Below are 21,092 nucleotides of genomic sequence, written 5' to 3' on the forward strand. Positions count from 1 at the left end.
TGCTGTGTGACGTTGGGCAAACCGCTTAACTTCTCTGTGCCTCGGTTAACTTCATCTGTAAAATGGGGATTAAGACTGTGACCCACGTGGGACAACCTGATTACCTTGTATCTACCCAAGCGCTTAGAACAGTATTTGTCACATAGTAAGTGCTTACCAAATACCAAAATTGTCATTATTAGTAATAAATGTGGAAAAAAATGAATTCCAGAAAGGAATGAGGATAGGAACGAGTGAGTAGATAAAGGAAAAATATGATTTGCATGAATTAGAGGCTTCTGTTGATTCTCACAATCTCAAGTGGACTCAGTAGGGTTTCCAGGAGAAGGACTGATCCTCAGGGTCGAAGGCAGAGGAGAGGTGTAGGAGAATCAGTGTGGACTAGATTTGGCAAGAATGTGGTCACTGGAGACTTTGGAGAGAGTGGTCTCAGTGGACTGAAGGAACTGGAAACTGGATTGAAGAGAATCAAGGTGGAAGTGGAGACACTGGGTGTCTACACCCCATTCAGGGAGTTTATTGGACAGGAATACGAGAAGGGCTAGATGATGCTCTGTGGTCCAGAGAAGTTTTTTTTGGATTTCTTTAAAATAGGGGCGACATGGGCGTGTTTCAAGGCAGAACAGAAGGAGCCATGAGAGTGAGCCAACTGATGAAGATGGCAATCAGGGAGGGAAAAAAGAGAGGGTGCAAGTGTTTTTAGTAGGTGAGAAGTAATGAGGTCAGAGTCATGGATGGAAGGGGAAGAATTTTGAAAGCAGACTGAAGATCTCCTCTTGAGAGGCAGCCAAGAAGGATAAGGATATGGATATGGGGGTGGGATGGAATTCAGGAAGTGAGGGGGAGATTTTGGGGAATTTGTGAATTTATCATTCTTTGCTTTCACACCTCCTGTTAAAATTCCATTACCCTTTTGAGAGACTTGTAAAACTTCTGAAATACCAAATTTTTCTGACACCTGATTTGTTCTGCTGAGATAAGTAGTCTTTATGTTCTCAGCAGAGCTATTTATGCATTGTGACTCGACTATTCTTGCAGTTTGATTCGTCAAAGAATGTTCCACAAGAACCAAGAGTAATATATATATATATTTTAAAATTTAATGAATAGAAAAAGCCCTGTATAAACTTTAACTTCTCCTGTGGTTGCTATTGAACATCATTTGGGATGAAAAAACGTATGGTCACCCCCACCTTTCCTGAAGTGGTGACGCATCTTTAGAAAAATGAAGGGCTAATTTAAAGGGCTTTATGTAAGAGTTCTCTTAGTAAACTTCAAGGTGATATAATATTCTTTCACTGCCTCCAGAAATCTTCCAAGCAGCTACAGGAGAATGTGATCATTTGGAATGTTAGTATAAGTGCTCCAAGTTGATCTGATCTTATGTAGTGCTCATGAGGAATATTAGAAGTTCGTAGCAAAGAAAATGGCTTTATTACAAATGTGTTGATTTTTTTTTTCTTATCCAAGCGGTCAAAGAACTGAAACTGATGCCAAGTGAAACAAAATGTACTTAAATCCACATTATGTTGAGTTTGAACTGCAGTGAAAGCAAATGATGTTAGCACAATTGTCAACTTTGTAGAAAAACCCTTCTGGAAGAACTTAATAGATACCATCGTCACATGAGTGTAGGTGTCTGTGTGAGGTGAAAGGGATAAACATGCTTAAATCAATAATCAGAGGTATTTACTGAGTGCTTACTATGTGCAGAGCACTGTGCTAAGCCCTTGGGAGACTACAGTACAATGGGATTGGTAGACATGTTCCCTGTCCGTAGTGAGCTTGGGATCTAGAGGCTTAGTCGGTTGTCACTTGTCCGTAAGTCTGTAATTACTCAGATGATACCGATCTCTGGCAGTAACTTTAAATTTCCTTTTTTGTAAACCACACTTTTTGTGTCCAACTCTACAAGACAATTTTCCATGGGAAAAAGATCTCCTCAGTTATTTTTTTAAAAATCAGCCTCTGTGGTAAAAGTGCATCATATACTGATTTCTAATCAATACGATCATTTCGTCTCTGATTAAATTTCTGCCTGATTTGCAGGTAAATAGCGTTGACCTGAGAACCGCCACGCATGAACAAGCAGCAGCGGCTTTAAAGAATGCAGGCCAAGCAGTCACCATCGTTGCGCAGTATCGTCCTGAAGGTAAGACAAATGACTCCCATCTGACCTGATGTAATTGTACCCACCCCAGCTCTTAAAACAGTGTCTGATGAATAGTAAGCGCTTAATAAGTGCCGTCATCATCATAATAATGTGTTTGCTTTCTCTCACGGTTTGGGTTTCTTTATGGTTTTGAGGATATTTCCAATTTAGCTCTTTGATTTTCTTTGTTTGGTGGGTTTTGATCTGACCAGACCATTTATGTTAAAATCAAATTCAGGGGTTTTTTTATGGGGGGGAAGAGGGGAAAAGTTAACTTTATGCTGAAATTCACATATATATATATTATGTTATGATGGGAAAATATTTTTTAACATATTCATGTGATGCTCATGATATTCATGTGCCTTCTTTTTGTTTCAAATTCATATAAATGGCCTGCAATTTTACTTGTATTTTCAAGAAAGCGTAATTCAGTGACTCTGAAATACAAGAGTCCCACTAATAGGAACAAACACAAGCTAGATAGGTTCATAAGACCCACCAAACCTCAGGAAGAGTGGAAAGGAGCTAAGGAAGTAGGCAGAATTCAGCAGAGACATAAATGAAATGCTAGCTGATTGCACAATATAAGGAAATAGCCCAGTTATCAAGGAACACAATCACACAAGCGAAGCCTTCAGAAATCTGCATCGTGGCTTGCAAATCAAATTAAAGGGCTAGGCAGCTCGCTACAAAACTAGAAGCCCTTGCACATCCCTAAAGACATTGTATGACCCTGTTCGTGCCATCACGTTATCCCTGAAGAGTGAAGATGGCTCCAATCGCATCACATAGGAGGGAATCCTAAAGAGATGGCAAGAATGTTTTAACCCGCCCACCCACCACCACCCACACCGGGCCTTCTACTGGTGAAGATGTGGTCTTCCAGTATGGCAGCTGTGGCACCTGTCCAGCAACGGGGAAGTCACTCACGCCGTCAGAGCCGTGAAAAGTAGAAAGACGCCACCATCTACAAGTATGGATGGCGACCCCTGTTTGAAGCACTTGAGTTCTGTTACTCCCTTCTGCACTGCCTTTACACTTGGATCGGCACCATTTATTCACCCCCTCCCTCTGTCCCACAGCATTAGGTACACAGCCGTAGTTTATATATATTGCCTGTATCCCCCTCTAGACTGTAGACTCGACGTGGGCAGGGAGCGCGTCTACCTACTCTGTTATATTGTATTCTCCAAACAGCTTAATACAGGCCTGTGCACACGGTAAGCACTCAGTAAATATGATTGGTTGGTACTGAGCACCTATTCCATGCACAGCCTGTACTAAGCTCCGCAGAGAATACGCTGGAATGAATGTACATGGACCTCACCTTCAATCTAAATCATAATAATAAATTATGGTACTCGTTAAGCGCTTACTATGCGTCAAGCAGTGTTAGATACAAGTTAATCAGGTTGGACACGGTCCCTGTCCCCCAAGGGGCTCACAGTTTTAATCCCCATTTTCCAGAGGCGGTAACTGAGGCCCAGAGAAGTTAAGTGACTTGCGCAAGGTCACGCAGCAGACAAGTGGCGAATCCGGGATTAGAACCCAGGTCCTTCTGACTCCTTGGTCCGTGCTCTATCCACTAAGCCACGCTGCTTCTTAAGGAGGGACAAACACTTAAGCTTCACCTAACTGGAAGTAACCCGAGCATCTAAAATATGAAAAGAAGTGCTATGGAGGTTGTGAGTTCTTAAGTGCTTAGGTGGCCCGGAAGGGCTCAAGTGGCACTTGTGGGAGATTAATCAGGGAGGGATGTGCTTTCAGAAGGACTTTCAAGATGGAGAAAGTTGGGAAAGGGGAAAATGTTCCAAGCAGGGGAGAGGGTGAGAGCTAGAGGTCAGTGGCAGGAGAGATGAGAAAAAGCATTGATACGTAGGTTAGCTTGAGAGGAATAAAGAGTGCAAATGGAAGTGTAGTGGGAGAAGTGGCTAGGTATGATTGGGTGTTTTAGAGTCAATTAGCTGGAGTTTCTATTGGATGTGATGAAGCACAACCATTGGGGTTTGCTTTAAGAGAGGAGAGATGTGTGCAGAATGATGTTTTAGAAAAATGATCCAGTCAACAGAGGTAAAGAATGGACTAGAGAAAGGAAAGATAAGCAGGGAGATGAGCAAGGAGGCTGAGGCTAATTTCTTTCTCAAACCTGCCTCGGTAGTTTGCTTCTCAGTGAAGAACACAGCCCGACAGAAAGGTAATATGTGACCTGGAACTATTGCTTTTTCATACTCAATCTTCCCTCTTCTGTTATTTAGCACTTGGTCATTTTTAAAAAATAATTTCTTCCCCTACCTCCAGATCCAACTTATGTTCTCAATTACAGGTTAATAGATTTGGGATTTTTGCGGTTTTGTCCAGTGTTATCCCTATTTCTACCCCCTTTTATTGATTTTTTTTAAAAATCTAATTAAACTCCCTGTAAACATGGTTTAGATGGCTCTACCCATGCCAAGCTTTCTGAAGACCTGTCATGTGTGGTGTAGATTTGACACTCAGTACTGATTCTTCCCTCTGTCTCTTCTACACCAATACAGGCCTTCCCTTCCTCCTTTCTTCTCTCCCTCCACTTCCCCTCCCAGCCTAGATGCTGAGCTGAGTGAAGCAACTCTTGGGGACAGAAAGCCAGAGAGAGACACTTCTGGTATTTAGTAGAGAACCCCAGCTATCACTACGCCTGCACATTACTACCCCATACCTACTACTGTACTCCCATTTGCCCCCACAGTGGGTAAGTGGCATAAGTGCCAACTCCTCCCATAACTCCCTTTTGCACAGATTTCTTGGACTGGGAATCTTTTTTTAAAGAAGACAAAATAATTTTGGTGGTGTTTTTGTTTTTAAAAAATTTAAATTTACATCCAATTACTTGGAATTTGAAAAATCAGTATAAAAATCCCATAACGTTCTCAATTAGTTGCCACGTTTTTTAACGTGTATGTGTAACAAATAGGAGGTGAATGGTGCAGAACCTAAATGTTCCCATGTACCATTGAGCCCTGTGACTTTCCCAACTTGCAGGTTCCGTCCACTTCCATCACATTTGCCACTTAAGTCCTGTCAGCCGGGTCTGACCTCCGCCCGACAGGCTTGGTGGTGTTTTCCGAGCTCTCCTCCTGCACTTCCTTATATCCCTCACGAGACCGGTACGGGGATCATTTAAGATAGGGGAGAGCCAGGGCAAAGACAGCGGTCTGTTTCTAATGCTTTTAAATTCGATTTGAATCCATCCATTGCACTTCAATCGTCTTTAACTAGATCTTCATCTAATTTCATGTGGCTTCCTGCTGCTCCATTTCAGGAGTTTCCTGCTCCAGTAGTTAAATTACTGCTGGCCTGTTTTTTGACGAGGTAAATAAAATGAAATAGGATCTTCACTTTTGCTGGCTTCTCTGGTTTTTGCAAGAGTTTAGTCCAACTTAGCTCTTCGAGAACCTTTGGAAGAATAAGAATGTGCTTTAAAATACCCTCTGCCATATTAAGGAGTAAGCTTAGATAGTGGGTAAACTATTTTGGCCTTGTTTGTGTTAGTGTTATGCTATTTTTAATGACCGTTCCCTAGCAATGAATAGGTACTTCTTCACAGGATCAAGTAGAAGGCTGCTATGGAAACACTTCCTGAGAGAATTCAAATACCATCCTCCCAGCTTGTTCGGGAACCCTGCAGCCAAGCATCTCTAATGGCTCGATCTATCCTCATTAGGCACCACTTCGTGATAGTTTCCAGTGATCTCACTCCCCTTCTAGAGAGATATGGTGACTTTGAAACCTATGGCATCTTCTCAGTGTTACTAAAGCTGAAGGGGAGCCTGTGAAAACTGCATAAATATGTCCCTTCCCCCACGGCTTGTCTGCTGGGAGCGTCGGCTCCAGCAGTTGGTCGTAGCTCTGACTGCACTCGTGATTTTATGAAGCGTTGGAGCAAAAGTCGTATTTTCACTGTGTGGGAAGGCACGTTTTCGTAGGGCGTCGTCGGTAGTGGAAGTTGTATGCGGGTCTCATGGATGTCATCTTGCCATAATTTGAAGATTGTTCTTTGTCTTTGACGAAGTGCACCTTCTTCAGGGAGAAGAGTGCTTAGATTGTTTCTTGTCTGCAGGGCCTTTTCAGACATACCATCCAACCACTTGTCCGGCGTTTCACAATGGAAGTGTCAATAAATACCCTTTACTGGGTTGGGAGGACATATAGGTTGTGGTTTTCATATGTCGCCAGTATTCCTTTGATCTCGGAGTCAGTCTCATCAAATCACTGATGTTTCTTCCAGCAACACACCCTGAAATAAAGGTTCCTTCTTTAAGGGTCTCCTTAAGCCTCTTGTTCACCTGAATAGAGGTAGATGCTATTTCTTCCCTCTATAAACTACATCAATGTTATTATAAGGTTTTTTGCATGGTGCTTATTCTGCAGGAATTTGATATTTCAGCCACCTGGGTAGATGACTTTGCAATTAAGGTGTTCCTCTTCCCACAGCATAGTAGTTTGTCCTGCAAAACCCTGATGTTATCTAAAAGAATAGTGCTGTCAGCAGCTGTTCAGGGGAAGGTGGTTCTGAGACATTTGAGATGATACATGGCTCTGTCATAGTGAGTGAAATTCCAGGTTATGGAGAACCAAACCTTTTTTTACAGTTTTTTCAAGGCTTTTAAGGCTAAAATCCAAAGTGAACTATCGTGCGCCCTTTGTTTTAACATTTAGGTAACACCAGTTGTCATTATCATTCATTCAGCACTTACTGTGTGCAGAACACTGTACTGACTGCTTGGGAGAGTACATTATAACGATAAAAAGACACATTCTCTGCCCACAGTAGACCTACAATCTCTTACAGGGAACCAATTGGCATTGCTTAAAATCAGTTTCCAGTTAACAGTGAATTTTAAAGAGTTGCATTTGGGTTATTTGGCAGTGTTAAAGGCTCGTAAGAGGACTGATAACCTCTAAGTTGTGTATCTATCTTTAAATTCTATATTATAAATTACATTAATGTCTCTCTCCCTCTATAGACTGTAAGCTCATTACGGGCAGGGAACTTGTCTGCTAATTCTGTCATACTCTGCCAAGAGCATAGTACAGGGCTTCAGCCTGCTTAAAACAGCATTCGTGGAAGAACACCATAGCCTTATAGCCATTTCCCAGACATGTAAGGGTAGTCCCATATAGTCCCTATATGTCCATCGTATTCTTAATCAAGTAATGAAAACATATGTACAACAGAAGAAAATGTATATTGGCTTTTTCAATAGCGAAAGCTTGTGCTGAACTAAAAATTGGTTACCCTTTTATGGCATTGAAATTGGTAACTATATTAATTTTAGTGTGTCTTTATCATTTTGGCCGATGTCTTTGGATCTTGGGAATACATTAACTGGCTTTACGTTGTTTCCAAAGAGACATAGACTTTCTCAAGCACACTTCAATCCTCTGTTTTCATCGGTCAGTGAAGACCGCAGAACGGGTTAAATTAATAATGCTATTTTCTTTGTGTTCAGTAAGGCTTTATTTGATTATAAACTGCCAGATTGATCCACCAGTCATGGTCTTCTGGTGAGCAAATTTTGAAGCTGGCAACTTTTGGGATTTCCTCTTCTAGTCCCCCCTCACCAATCCTTTCTTTTTTTGAGATTCAAGGCAGTGAAGTCCATTTGGGGGAGGGAGAAAGACAGATGGAGATGGGAAGAGACTGAATGGGGTTAGATACCTATTAGTACTGCACAGTGAAGTGATAGTGAAGAACTTTTAGTATGTACGAGTTCCCTAGATAATGCTAAATAACTACAGATTCAGGAAGGGTATGCAGCACTGTGTAAATAGATTGCCAAAGGTAATAAATGAGTGTAGCCAACCTGAATTAAGTGTGATTCCTAGAAAACCATGGTTACTCAAAACTGCTTAACATGCCAGTCAAAATGATACCCAGAATACTGAGTACTTATATCTTGCTTTGGTAAGAAACTTCCTGTTCTCCTTCATTATTTCTTGAATCTAAAATAATTAACATCACCACTATTAATACCAACATTATGCACTTAATACAGTGCTGTGCATACAGTAAGTCCTCAATAAATACTATTGATTGAGTGTGCAGAGCAGTGTAATTAACTCTGGGGTTCTTGTATTTTTTCCCATATATTTTTGCCTTCCTAAAAATCAGGACTTCACATCGACTTTCCTCCAGCCGTCAACAAGCATGTAAAGAGTGCTCACGAAGCCTAATGCTCTATGTTCTTTTTGCAGATCTTTGGGAAAATGTTATAAATGTTTTACAGTACTCTGTTCAGCACACCAACTCTATGCAGAGTTGTGTAGAAGCCGTAGCTTTTCCCGCAGCGAATTTCATAAAAAGCAAGTGTGGCCTACTAAATAATTGAGGGCAAATGGTTTAGGCTAGTTTAAATACATCGAGTCGGAAATATTTACATAAGTCCCTCTGCCACGGTCCCGAGACACAAATACTAAAACATGGACATCAGCTCCCCTCCAGCCTTGTCGGATGAGAAATCTCCATTCTAGCCCTCCCCCACACCATGCCCCCAACCTCGTTTTAATCCAGTACTTTCAATTTTTCTCCTTCAGTTGTTCCCCCCTCTCCCCCATTCAAAACTGCTGAAATTGATTATTCTATGCGGGTATCGCCACATATAAACACCATCAACTAGCACTCAATTTCCACTGAAAGACACAAACCATATGACGGTTTCGGTGTAGAAGATTAATTGTACATTTCACTTGAACAGTCTAACGATGAAGAAAATCACTACAAAGAATAGTTTTATTTTAACGCGTCAGATATAGAAAGGAAATATAATTATGATAAATATGTAAATATAATATATATTTTCTATTATATAGTAGAGTTAAAAATATAATATAAAGGAAATAGAGAAATAACGTTTTAAACTTAGAGGAAGAAACGTTGACTCACAGAAGCTGCTCTGCTGTTGACTGTACAAGGAATTGAAGTCTGAAATACAGATTGAAGAGGAATTGTGAGAAGCAGCATGGCCTCATGGAGGGAACATGGGCCTGGCAGTCAGATGGACCTGGGTTCTAATCCAGGCTCCACCACGTGTCTGCTGTGTGACCCTAGGTGAGTCACCTCACTTCTCTGCGCCTTAGTTATCTCTTCAGTAAAATGGGGGGTTAAGACTGTGATCTCCAAGTGGGACATGGACTGTGTCCAGCCTGATAAGTTTGTATTTACCCCAGTGCTTTGGACAGTGCCTGACACATCGTAAGTGCTTAACAAATTACCATAAGAAAAAGAGTAAGAAGGGGTTCCACAGATTTTCATTCAACTCGACTGCTTACACAAGGCCGAGTGAAGGTAGGAGTTAATAATAATAATAATGGCATTTGTTCAGTCATTCATTCAATCATATTTATTGAGCGCTTACTGTGCGCAGAGCACTATACTAAGCGCTTGGAATGTACAATTTGGCAACCGATAGAGACAATCCCTGCCCAACAACGGGCTCACTGACTAAAAGGGGGAGACACACAGCAAAACAAACCAAGTAGGCATGCGTCAATGCCATCAAGATAGATAAATAGAATCATAGATATATACACATCATTAATAAAATAGAGCAATAAATAATATATACAAATATACACAAGAGCTGTGGGGAGGGGAAGGGATAGAGCAGAGGGAGTATGTTTACTATATGCAAAACATTGTTCTAAGAGCTGGTGTAAATACAAGCTAATCAGGGTGTCCCATGTGGGGCTCACAGGCTTCATCCCCATTTTACAGATGCGGGCACTGAGGCCCAGAGAAGTTAAGCGACTTTCCCAGAGGCACACAGCTGACCAGTGGCAGAAGCAGGATTAGAACCCACGACCTCTGACTCCCAAGCCCGTGTTCTTTCCCCTAAGCCACACTGCTTCCGAGGTGGTTCCCCCAAGCATCCTGTTGTCAGTGTTAGAGAGAGTACAAGACTGTATGGATGATTGGTCTGATCCAGAAATGGTGTTTCTTATGATTTTATCTCCAAATGGACCAGTTCTGTAGCTGGGAAAATTATATGGATAAACCAAACTCAACATCAATTCTTTGAGAATCAGTAATTGTCAGGTACCGCGCCGAAAGATTTATGACGAGAATTAGACATCCCTACTTGATGAGCTTGCAAATTGGTAGATGTGGACGATAGTGTGGTTTAGATAAACGTTATCTGGAATTTGAGAACTACACACTTTACGGTTGAGATTCTCTGCCTCACTGATAATCTGATATTAAGAAAAGCAGAGGTAAGGCACTGTGACATTGCTATAATAATAAAAAGCAAAGTAGCAGCTTTTTTTTTTTTTATCACTTGCTAGTGCTGATTCAAGGCTGCTCTGACTGCTGTGATCTGTCCGAATTCATGAGGTAACCCTGTTCTAATAGAGTTCTGGAAACAGACTGGCCCTGTTAGGGGATTGGCACTTTTTCTCTTTCTTTATTTGCGGTAATGTATTTAGTGTTACTCTGCTCATCTTATCAGTTTGCACAAAATGGTTTACAACTTTTGAGGTGATCTGTGAAGGGAGCAAAGTAGGTTGATTGGAAAATAAGATACAGGATGGGAAGTGGAGTATGGGGTGTGTGAAGGGGGGAAAAATAGCTTGATTGGAAAATAAGGTACAGGACAGGTGGTGGTGTAAAGGCATAAATGAGGCAAGGAGAAAATGATCTAGATTTAAAGATAGGAGTGAGAAGTGCTGGTGCAGTGCTTTGAAAGAGAGGATGAGAGATTTACATTATATTCTGCAGGCCCTGGAGAAAGCTAGCGGAGAGCTTGGAAGACAGCCGAAAGGATCAAGAGCAGTGAGTAAGAAAATAATTTCAGCATTTTGGAATGCTTAGGAGGAGAAAGGAATAGAGGCCGGAGGAGCGGAAAGAATGGTCATACAATAGGGCAGTGATGAGAAGAGGGAATAAATAATGTCAGGAAGAAAAGAGCATAGGTGGCCGTGAAGCCATGTGCTTGTCACGTAGGACCACCGATCTGGCAGAGGAGACACACTTGCTCAGGGCTTTGAGCGAAGTAGATCCAAAAATACTTGTTAGCAGTTTGTAATCCAAGCAGAGAAATCCGTGAACCGTACTTTACGTGCATTTCCAAGTTCACACTGCCTAACCAGGGCCCAAGCAGACGAAAGATGGCAGCATTAGAGCAGTAACAGGAGTAGAATGAGATACAGGAAGACGGTGATAACAGATTGAATAGAGGAGGCAGGCCTGAGACTGTTGATGTTTTCTCCTCGAAAGGGTTTGAAGGAGGGGGAGTGGAAGAAGCACTGGCGTCGGAGAACACGCCAATCAGAGGATTGTCTGGTTTTTTATTTTCTAAAAAGGAATGTGTGAGAGATTTCTTTAAAATGTTTGTGGCAGATGTTCATTAGCTGTCAGATTAGCCTATATTAAAACAAAAATTAAATTTGACTGGGAAACTAGGCTTGTTATTAGTTGCTATGGTTCATAATTATTTCATCCCAGGCGACAGAATACGTTGCTTTTTCTGTATACGTCTAACGATTGCCCGATAAATCTGTAAAACTTCACCGCGGTGCAGCTGAAGTCTTTTAAAATAGTGTCTTAGGAAATAGCTTCTTCTGAATAATTGAGATGATGGAAAATAGGGCTTCAATTTGGGGGGCTTGGGATTTGTCGTAATATCTAGAGGCAGTATTCATAATCAATAGTGTCTTGAGTTCGTCCTATGTTTGGGGCTGAATTAAGTGCTTAAGCCATTTATAGAAGTAAAAGACAAAAGTCCCTGCCAGCTTAAGGAGGTTACGTTCTGATAGGTAGACAGGTACCATATACGATTGGTTGAGTGCACAGCGAAACTAAAAATTTCACGCACTTAGTGATGCCGAGCCCTGAAGTGGCTATAGGGGTTCTACGAATTCATCAGATAGGGAGTAGTCAGGGAAGACTTTGTGGAGGAGGCATGTGGAAGTGTGATTTAACGAAGCAGAGGAAAATGACAAAAGCAGTCGAAAGCGGGACGTTTTCCAGCATGGTGTCCCGTGCCAGTGAGCCTTAGGTGTCTTCTTACCCCACTGCACAGGGCGGGGGGAGACAGGCGGGCTGTCGACGGTGAGGGGTCCTTGGGAGTTCTGTGAACCCCATTTATAGGAATGTGACAAAGCAGATGAAGTCCTTAATAGAAAATAGAAACTCTTCATTTCTTCCTGACACAAGATCAGTTATACATATATTATTGCCTCACCTGAACCACCAGTACGCAACCTTGATTTCTAGCTAGTGTTCGCAAGGAAAAGGGATGCAAGTAACCCCTAGCCCAGTGCTAGAAACTGTGTGGCTTAGTAGATAGAACACGGGCTGGGGGGATCTGGGTTCTAATCCTGGCTCTGCCACATGTCCACTGTGTGACCTTAGGCAAGTCACTTAACTTCTCTGTGCCTCAGTTACCTCGTCTGTAAAATGGAGATTAAGAGTGTGTGCCCCATGTAGGACAGGGACTGTGTCCAAACAGATTAACTTGTATCTACCCCAGTGCTTAGAACAGTGCTAGGCACGTAGTAAGTGCTTAACAAATACCTTAATAAATTATCATCATTATCATCCCCTTTCCTTGACCAGTTTCCCAGTGCTCGCCAAGTCAGCCGCAAAGACTCTTCAGGTTTGATCTGTCTTTTACAACCCGTCGCTCAGTCTCCGGTTCAAGCGATGCCACGTTGGCCAATTCCGCCTTTCCGTTGACCGCAGCGGGGCCTTTCTAGGCTTTGTGACGGTTGACAGAGGCTTACCCGGGTGCCTAAATCAAATCTGAGGTCTGGAGGGCTTGGACCTCGGGACACACCCTCTAGTCTGTAACCTAATCGCAGACAGGGAAGGCGTCTACCAGCTCTGTCGTACTCTTTCAAGCTCTTAGTACGGTGATGATCGTGACGATGATGAAGAGAGGAAGGAGTAGAGGGGAAGGGAAGAAACAGAGGAGGAAGAGAAAGAGGGGAAGGAAGAAGTCCAAGGTACCAAAGAGGTGTCTCCTTCCTCTAGCCGCCCCAACAGGTACCAGGGCTGGGCACAGGTGGTTAGACTGTAAGCCCGTCAAACGGCAAGGACTGTCTCTGTTGCCGACTTGTTCATTCCAAGCGCTTAGTACAGTGCTCTGCACATAGTAAGCGCTCAATAAATACGATTGAATGAAGTGGTTTCCCAACCCCCCCAGCCCAGAACAACTTGCCCCCCTTTCTCACCATCACTTGAACCATCGCTTCGGGACCACCCAAGTGGCATCATTGTCAGTCCCGGCCGTGGTTGGCCGCCATCAACCCGGAAGCAACCCAGGTTCATTTCCACAGTCCCCGAGTCCGGCTGCCGCAGTAGCTGGGCATCTGATCACGTATGAAAGGCCCCTGCGTCGCCACTGTTTTGACACCTGGCCCGGCTCCACTCGTTCAACCAGGATCCGAGCCACAAGGGGCCCCACCCAGCACCCGGTGGTCCAGGAGGAACGAAAGGGCGCCGCTTCCTCCTCGCAGCCAGCGTGCCTCCTCCTCTAAGACTTTAAGCTCCTTGTGGGCAGGGAACGTGTCCGCCAACTCTACTGTATCGTACTGTTCCAAGTACCGCTTACAGTGCTGGACTGATCCGTATTTATTGAGCTGGGCGAGCAATTGGAAGCCTACAGTGAAAGTAGAAGACACGGTCGATGCCCCTGGATTTAAATTCTATTACTACTACCGGCTGATCAGTGTTAGGAAAAAAAAAAGGGCTTTGGGGCATGCAGGGACAGGGATCAAAGATTGGGGGAGCGAAAGATGGGAGAGGTAGAGCTAGAGCACTCCCCCAGACGATCTTCTCCTAGGTGCTGTCAGTTGGCCAACCAGTGGGAGGAGTCAGAAGGAGACGGAGAGAGAAGAGTGCAGTCAAGGTCGTACCTCTCCTGCCTTTCCGGCAGTCCACTTTGCCACTCCGTAGTACCGACGCCGCTGCCATTCCGAGGATTCCTGTCGAGGTTTTCCCCGATCGGGAGGCTGCTTAGAGTCGCAGCCCTCCTGAGAGGCCGAAGCGCAGTCCCTGGCAGAGGTGAGGGAGGGGGAAGCAACCCTGGCTCCATCTACCCCTCTCTACAATCCAGCTGTCCTTGGCTGGACAGAGGCAACGTGAACAGCTGAAAGAGGGGCTCTTTAAAATTTCCCTTCTGTGCCTTTGTCCCCAAGTCATGTTTAGTTGAAATGTGGCCCTGAGGCTTAATCTTTGTGGAGCACTGTTTGGTAAGGTTTGGGAGGTGGATATAAAGCATGTTGTGGTAAATGTATTTCTGGAATCAGAGAGTTGAGGTCTTACTATATATTGTTTTTCGTCGCTCAGACCTTTGCTGTATATTAAGAGCGTAACCATCGTCTGTAGTTATATTGCTATTCCTTTTGTCCTTTATGACCTTGTTGGGGTGTGATTTGTAAATATGTACAAAGTCAAAACATTTTTATTCATTCTAATGCATTATTGATGTGCCTGAGGTTTTATTATCTGGTTGAACCGCCGTGCCCTTTTTGGAATTGTTTTATGGATTTACATCTATTTCTAGACAAGCTTTTCTCTTAGATTTATTTTTTCTTTGGCACAAATGAGTGGTTGGTTTTCATTGTCCCAGTTGGGAACAGGTTTTCTTTTTATCAAAATGGAATGAATTTTAACTGTATTTTACAGGGACTACCTTCAGAACTGTAGAGAACTTTGTCAGGTCATTTTCCTGAACTAGATAGAAAAATCAAAGGACTTAATGCTTTTTCAGCTAGGGAAGGTTCATACTTCGCCTTGAGATGGGAGGCATCAACCATACACAGCCACCACTTACTGCCTTTACTCTGTCTCCCTACCCTCTCCTCCTCCTCTCTTTGCCATTTCCTCCTTGTCTCTTCCCCGTGCCTCCCATCATGCAGCCAAGAGATGCTGTTTTGAGCCCATAAACGCTTAATACCGCGCTCCACACAGTCTCATCGTCGTCAGTGGTGTTTACTGAGCGCTTACTATGGGCCGAGCACCGTACCGAGTGCTTGGGAGAGTACAGTACAACTGACTTCCCTGCCCACAGCGAGCTCACAATCTAGAGAAGCAGCATGGCTCAGTGGAAAGAGCCCGGGCTTGGGAGTCAGAGGTCATGGGTTCGAATCCCGGCTCTGCCACTTGTCACCTGTGTGACTGTGGGCAAGTCACTTCACTTCTCTGGGCCTCAGTTACTTCATCTGTAAAATGGGGATTAAGACTGTGAGCCTCACGTGGGACAACCTGATTCCCCTGTATCTACCCCAGCACTTAGAACAGTGCCCTGCACATAGTAAGGGCTTAACAAATACCAACATTATTAGAGCCGGAGGCCTTCAGTGACTCTGGCAGATACCAGCGTCCTACTCACCGTCTTTGCCAGCCCCTACTAGTTCATTTTCTTGGGCTGTAGTTCAGCAGGAAGTGCTAGAATCTGAGTACGTGAATGGCTTCCGGAGTGTGCTGTTTCTAATTGGCAGTTCCGTGATGTGTTCTCTACAATGGCCCCAGTCCGAACCGTGCTGAGCGAACGATCGTTTTCAGAGAGTTTTCGGTCTAGTTGAAAGGCGTAGTTTGCCTTGTGCTTCTGGGTCAGATAACTCTGCCAGTATGATTTCTCATCTTGATGAAGGTTTTGTAATTCAAAAACAACGTGAGAAAATCTTTCGTTTAGCATTTTGGGGATTTTCTTTAATTGAAAAATGCATGTAGTGTGCAGAATAAGAGGTAAGATTGCAGGGGTACTTTGTTTTTTGTCTTTTTTTTTTTTTTTTTGCTTGTATTGATGACCTTTTCAAACACAAACCAAATTAGAATTTCTGTTATGTGAGGAAGGGACTACCTCAGCACTCCTTTGGAAAGTCTTTCTTTGCTCTTAAATCACGTGAACTCTCCGACAAGGTGCTCGCTGATGCTCTAGCATATTTTTATCAAGATTTCTGGAGCGGCTCTTCATCCAAACTAGTTTTCTGAGAGAATAATTGTTCAATTTGTGTAGACCCTATTCAGTGATGAGAGCATGTAAGTACAGCATGTTAAAAGTAGGATGTCTTGGTAACTAAAATTACGTTCTGTATTTTTAATTGATTGACTGGTGCTTCGGAAGAGCACCGCCTATTTGTGTTTGGGTTAGAGTTTAATAAAATATGTAAATACCGTGGTTTAAAATGCTACTTTTCAACAGATCAGAAATGATTGCAGAGTTCTTAAGGGTGAATTTTTGAGTGGTTGAACTTCAAATTAAGTTTTTTGGGAAAAGTATTTGAATTTTCAAATTTGCAGGTTCCTTTTTATGAGTAACTTAACATGATTTGACATTTCTGAAATTCTGTATTGTAAAATAGCTTCTTCATTATACTTCTCCAGTAATTGTAACACTTTTCTTAGCCAGTTTCATTTTAACTGTGCTGTTTTTGTTGTGCCTAATCTTAGGTTGATATATGTAATTAATGTGCTTTGTGGTACCAACTCCTGAAAAGTAGTTTGTGAACATGATTCATTAAGGAACCATGGTTATCAGGTTTTCTGCTGGAAAATATGTGTATAAAAACCGTAAGAATCAAAATATGTTGTTTAAATTTTTATTGGGTTAGTCTCACCATTTACACCATTTAAAAAAAAAAGTCTGCCTGAGTATGTGACATCAAAAACATAAATACTAGAGAGGAGCAGGTCCAGTTTTTGTTTTTTTTTTACAAATTGTTTGCAATGCTAAAGTCACAAGTTGTTTTTTTTATAGATTATAGATTGAATGGGTGTAGTAAGACTAATTTTTAGCACTGGTTGAATTGCCGTTTATCATGTTGTATTTTTAAGGTTAGGACCCATTTTGAGAAGTGCATTCACTTTCTAAAATATTCCTCACTTAAAACTTTCCATTTTCTGAAGTATTTTTTTTCCCAAGAGTGCCTTTACTAGGGATTCTCTTTCTTTTCAATTCAGAATACAGTCGGTTTGAAGCAAAAATACATGATTTACGAGAGCAGATGATGAACAGTAGCATCAGTTCAGGATCAGGATCTCTACGAACTAGCCAGAAGCGATCTCTCTATGTCAGGTAATTATCCATTCATCTCAAATTATGACACCTTTCGGGTTTTTGTTTGTAAATGGTTGTCTCTGCTTATCTAATTGGGCTTCTCAATTAGCACTCTACAAACAGATGAATTGAATTTGGGGGAGCTAATGGAATCTTTTTTTAGTTTACCTTCTTACAGTCCTGTGCTCACTCTCATGCTAATGTAATGTAGTGTTTTAAATGAATGGCATAATTAATATGAAAATGGGAAAGTAATGAAAGTGCTCAATGTTAAAACTTAGTTTTGCGTTCTTTAAACTCTTCCATCAACAGTACTTACTGTTGCCTGTGTCCCTGAATAGTAAGATGTTAATTTTGTTTCAGTGCACTCTGTTAATTTATGTATTGCAGTAATTACCGTAGTAAGTAAAAATACAGAGGGAGACTTTAAAGGGACAGTCTAATATGAAAACAAGAATATCTTTGTGTAGGCAAGAATCATTAAGTGCATAAATATGTAAAATCAAACTTGAAAGATAAAAAGGCTGTATATGGCATTTCATTTGAAGTGTGGGATTTTTGTCCTTAATAGTGATTTGGTATTTATATGTTGAATAATACTTTATTATTTTTACAAGCTACATATTGTAGCATTTTTGTTTTTTAAAATACAGATGCTACAATGTATAAACTGAAACAATGTGCACTGGGTAGTAAGACTGCGTTAATTCAGTATCGATGCCCGTTGGTATCAGTGCCGACTTTTCATTTTGTGTGCGGATGCCAAAAAATGCCAGGTTATGAATGGGAATGGAAACTAAGAGGGTCAGGCCTCAAGGGTTAATAGGCCAGAAAGCTATCCTTTGAAGACTTTTCAGCCTTGATTAGAAACCCTCAGGTATCGTCAGAGCCTGGGGGTGAACAACTTGGGCAGGGGATCACCCCAGAGGTTTGGTCCCTTGTGCCTACGGGAATGTTTGACAGAACGGACATGTCTTTTCTGACCTGAAAGTAAGAGACTTCCATTACGTATGTTACATAGGTTGTGCCCTGAAATGTTGTGGGGTAACCGGTAACCGTTTACCGTAGTCCACGGATCCTAGTGTCAGCTTCCCCGAGGAACCCCTCACCCCCCAGCATTTGCTCCATAGCCTTTGGGTTCATTCAATAGTATTTATTGAGCGCTTACTATGTGCAGAGCACTGCACTAAGCGCTTGGAATGTACAAATCGGTAACAGATAGAGACAGTCCCTGCCCTTTGACGGGCTTACAGTCTAATCGGGGGAGACAGACAAGAACAATGGCAATAAATAGAATCGAGGGGAAGAGCATCTCATTAAAACAATAGCAAATAAATAGAATCAGGGTGATGTACATCTCATTAAGAAAATAAATAGGGGAATGACTTTGGATTCCATCCAGGTCCCTGCCAACAAGGGCATCATATCTGTTCCGTGGAATTCAGTGGCAGGGGCCGAGCAGAGGGAGGTCAAGACACAAAGGGATTCATGGCAGTACATAACCGGCAGGGTACAGACCAGCCGAAACCAGACTGTCAGCTGTAAAACCGAACAAATGGCTACCTCTCCTATACACCCTGTTTTGGTAACCGGTCGTCCATCCGCGATTCCATAACGTCCTCTTGAGTTTCTTGAATCCCATTAATCTTAATAACATCCTTGTGAGGTTTTGGGAAACAGAAATTCTCTCCAAATCCTGGTATTCAGGAATGGGGGTGAGGATCAGGGTTTCAGTAGCAAGGCCGGAAAGTTGGAAATACCAAGATGAGCTTAGGGAGAGCCAGAAATCCCATATGCCTAGTATCCCAGCATTCCCGGGACAATTCCTACTTTTGGAGCCTTTCAGTTTTACAGTAAACCCGGACACAACCAGGGCAGATTGTAAAACAACCCCATCGCAATCCAGAGTTCAAGGATCTTAAACCACAGACCTGCACAAAGCCTCAAGGCAAGTCTCGTAACTTCCCTGGGGTTAGGTTATTTCTTCTAATTTAACAAACAATGTCAGTTCATTTATTATTCTTATGTCATAAGCCTTTTAATTAGGTGCGCAATTCCCATTTCAATAATTCAAAAGCGAAGGACCCAAAGATCTTACCGGTGAAATAATTTTCTAATTCTCATAGCTATGGTTTTACATGAGTTTTAAGTTTCTCTATTCACAACAAATGATCTAAGCTTCTTTTTTAAAAACGAGTACCCTTCTCCTCCCTCCCCCGTGTAACTGGCTATGTGCCAAGCTACATTTAAATTCTTATTTTGCATGTGAGACAAAGTAGGGGGTCAGAGGAGTGGGCAAGGAAAATTCCAGGTTCCTGGTGGGCGCTGTCGTCCCAGTCCAGCTGCTATCTATCTCCGTATCTAAGCCACCGTTCTGGAATTGGGCCACTCCATCCTGAATCCCATATGGTGCTTCTGCCACCCTGCCGGACGTGGATGCGGGGCAAGGAGCAGAGCGATGAAAGACACCCCAGACAGCACAGGTTCAGAAAGGTGTCAGCATGTGAATTGCAATCAGTCTTCCTTTCCAGTGGCCCTCTGCCCTGCGCCTTTTATTGGATTGTGAAAAGTGGCTTGTTAATTGAATAAATTAGGGGCAAGGGCGGATCTCTGATTTACAACCATCAACTCTTTTACTGAATTGGCTCCGCACGTTCCACTAATGTAATTTTTCATCTCTATCTAGAGCACTTTTCGATTATGACAAGACTAAAGACAGCGGCCTTCCCAGTCAGGGTTTGAACTTTAGATTCGGGGACATCCTTCATGTCATCAATGCTTCTGACGATGAATGGTGGCAAGCCAGGCAGGTTACGCCAGATGGTGAAAGTGATGAAGTTGGAGTCATTCCAAGCAAGCGCAGGTAACTTTGACTATGTTTTGGGCTTTCCATTGGGAAGGCCAAGTGGGAAAAGCAAATTGGGAGCCCATGTTCTACTTCTGATTCTTCCTCTCTCTCTTTGTAAGTGACATTTTCACAAACAAATGATGGTGGTATTTATTAAGCTCTTACTAGGTGCCAAGTTTTGTGTTGAGTGCTGGGATAGAAACAAGATAATAAAATCCTATACAGTCCATGTCCCACGTATAATCTGTGTTTCACAAGCATATATAATGTGGAGATTTTATTCCACCTATTAAAGTGACACATGTAAATATGGGTATGATAATTCCCCATTGTGGAGTGTATTTCTCTTTCACTTACTTGAAGCGTTCAAAATGTTGTATTCAAGATTCTGTTTGTTCTTTGCCTCTTTAAAGATTATTACATATTTGGGTCAATTCTGAAAACAGGAAGACATTTGGCAAACAAGAAATATTAAGTCGCCCTTACATTCACTAGTCTTGTAAATTAAGTACCAAGTTACCTTTTTTGGTGTTTTGAATTCCTAGGTAATTTTACTTTGAGGGTTAAAGTAAACTACATTTCATGATTCAACTTTCAAAATGAAAATTCTGAAAGCAAAAACTCCGATGACATCAGACTTGATAATGTTGGGTATTTCTGGTATTCCTAAGTCAACATCATCATCGGGGTTGTCATTACTTATTGAACGTTTAGTGTGTAGAGCCCACAAGGAAGCTACGGTCTAGATGGGGGAGAAGGCCATCAATATAAATAAATAAATTTATAGTATATCATTAATAGACATGTACATAATAGTATTTGCTTTATTTTGCCCCTTTTCAATAGGGTTGAGAAGAAAGAACGAGCACGATTAAAAACGGTGAAATTCAATTCCAAAACAAGAGGAGATAAAGGGGTGAGTCTATTATAGAAATATTTGAGGGTTTTTTTTTCAGTGATTTATGATGGCACTTAAGTCTATTGAATCTTTGGAGAGAATCACGCTATTCAGTTTTAAATGATCCTCTGAAAAGTTAAAAACAAGTAA

General features: G+C 42.1%; 1 protein-coding gene across 7 annotated transcripts in view; it reads left to right on the plus strand.

Annotated features, from left to right (window-relative positions):
• Positions 1–21,092, plus strand: part of DLG1 (discs large MAGUK scaffold protein 1) — a 203,694-nt gene that overhangs the window by 159,720 nt on the left and 22,882 nt on the right. For all 7 annotated transcript variants that reach the window (XM_029069103.2, XM_029069104.2, XM_029069105.2 and 4 more), the window contains 4 exons: positions 2,050–2,152; positions 17,100–17,214; positions 19,883–20,059; positions 20,891–20,960. In XM_029069103.2, coding sequence (XP_028924936.1) covers positions 2,050–2,152; positions 17,100–17,214; positions 19,883–20,059; positions 20,891–20,960 — 465 coding nt within the window. The remainder of the gene's footprint in view (positions 1–2,049; positions 2,153–17,099; positions 17,215–19,882; positions 20,060–20,890; positions 20,961–21,092) is intronic.

This window comes from Ornithorhynchus anatinus, chromosome 7, assembly GCF_004115215.2.
Source record: "Ornithorhynchus anatinus isolate Pmale09 chromosome 7, mOrnAna1.pri.v4, whole genome shotgun sequence".
NCBI lineage: Eukaryota > Metazoa > Chordata > Mammalia > Monotremata > Ornithorhynchidae > Ornithorhynchus > Ornithorhynchus anatinus.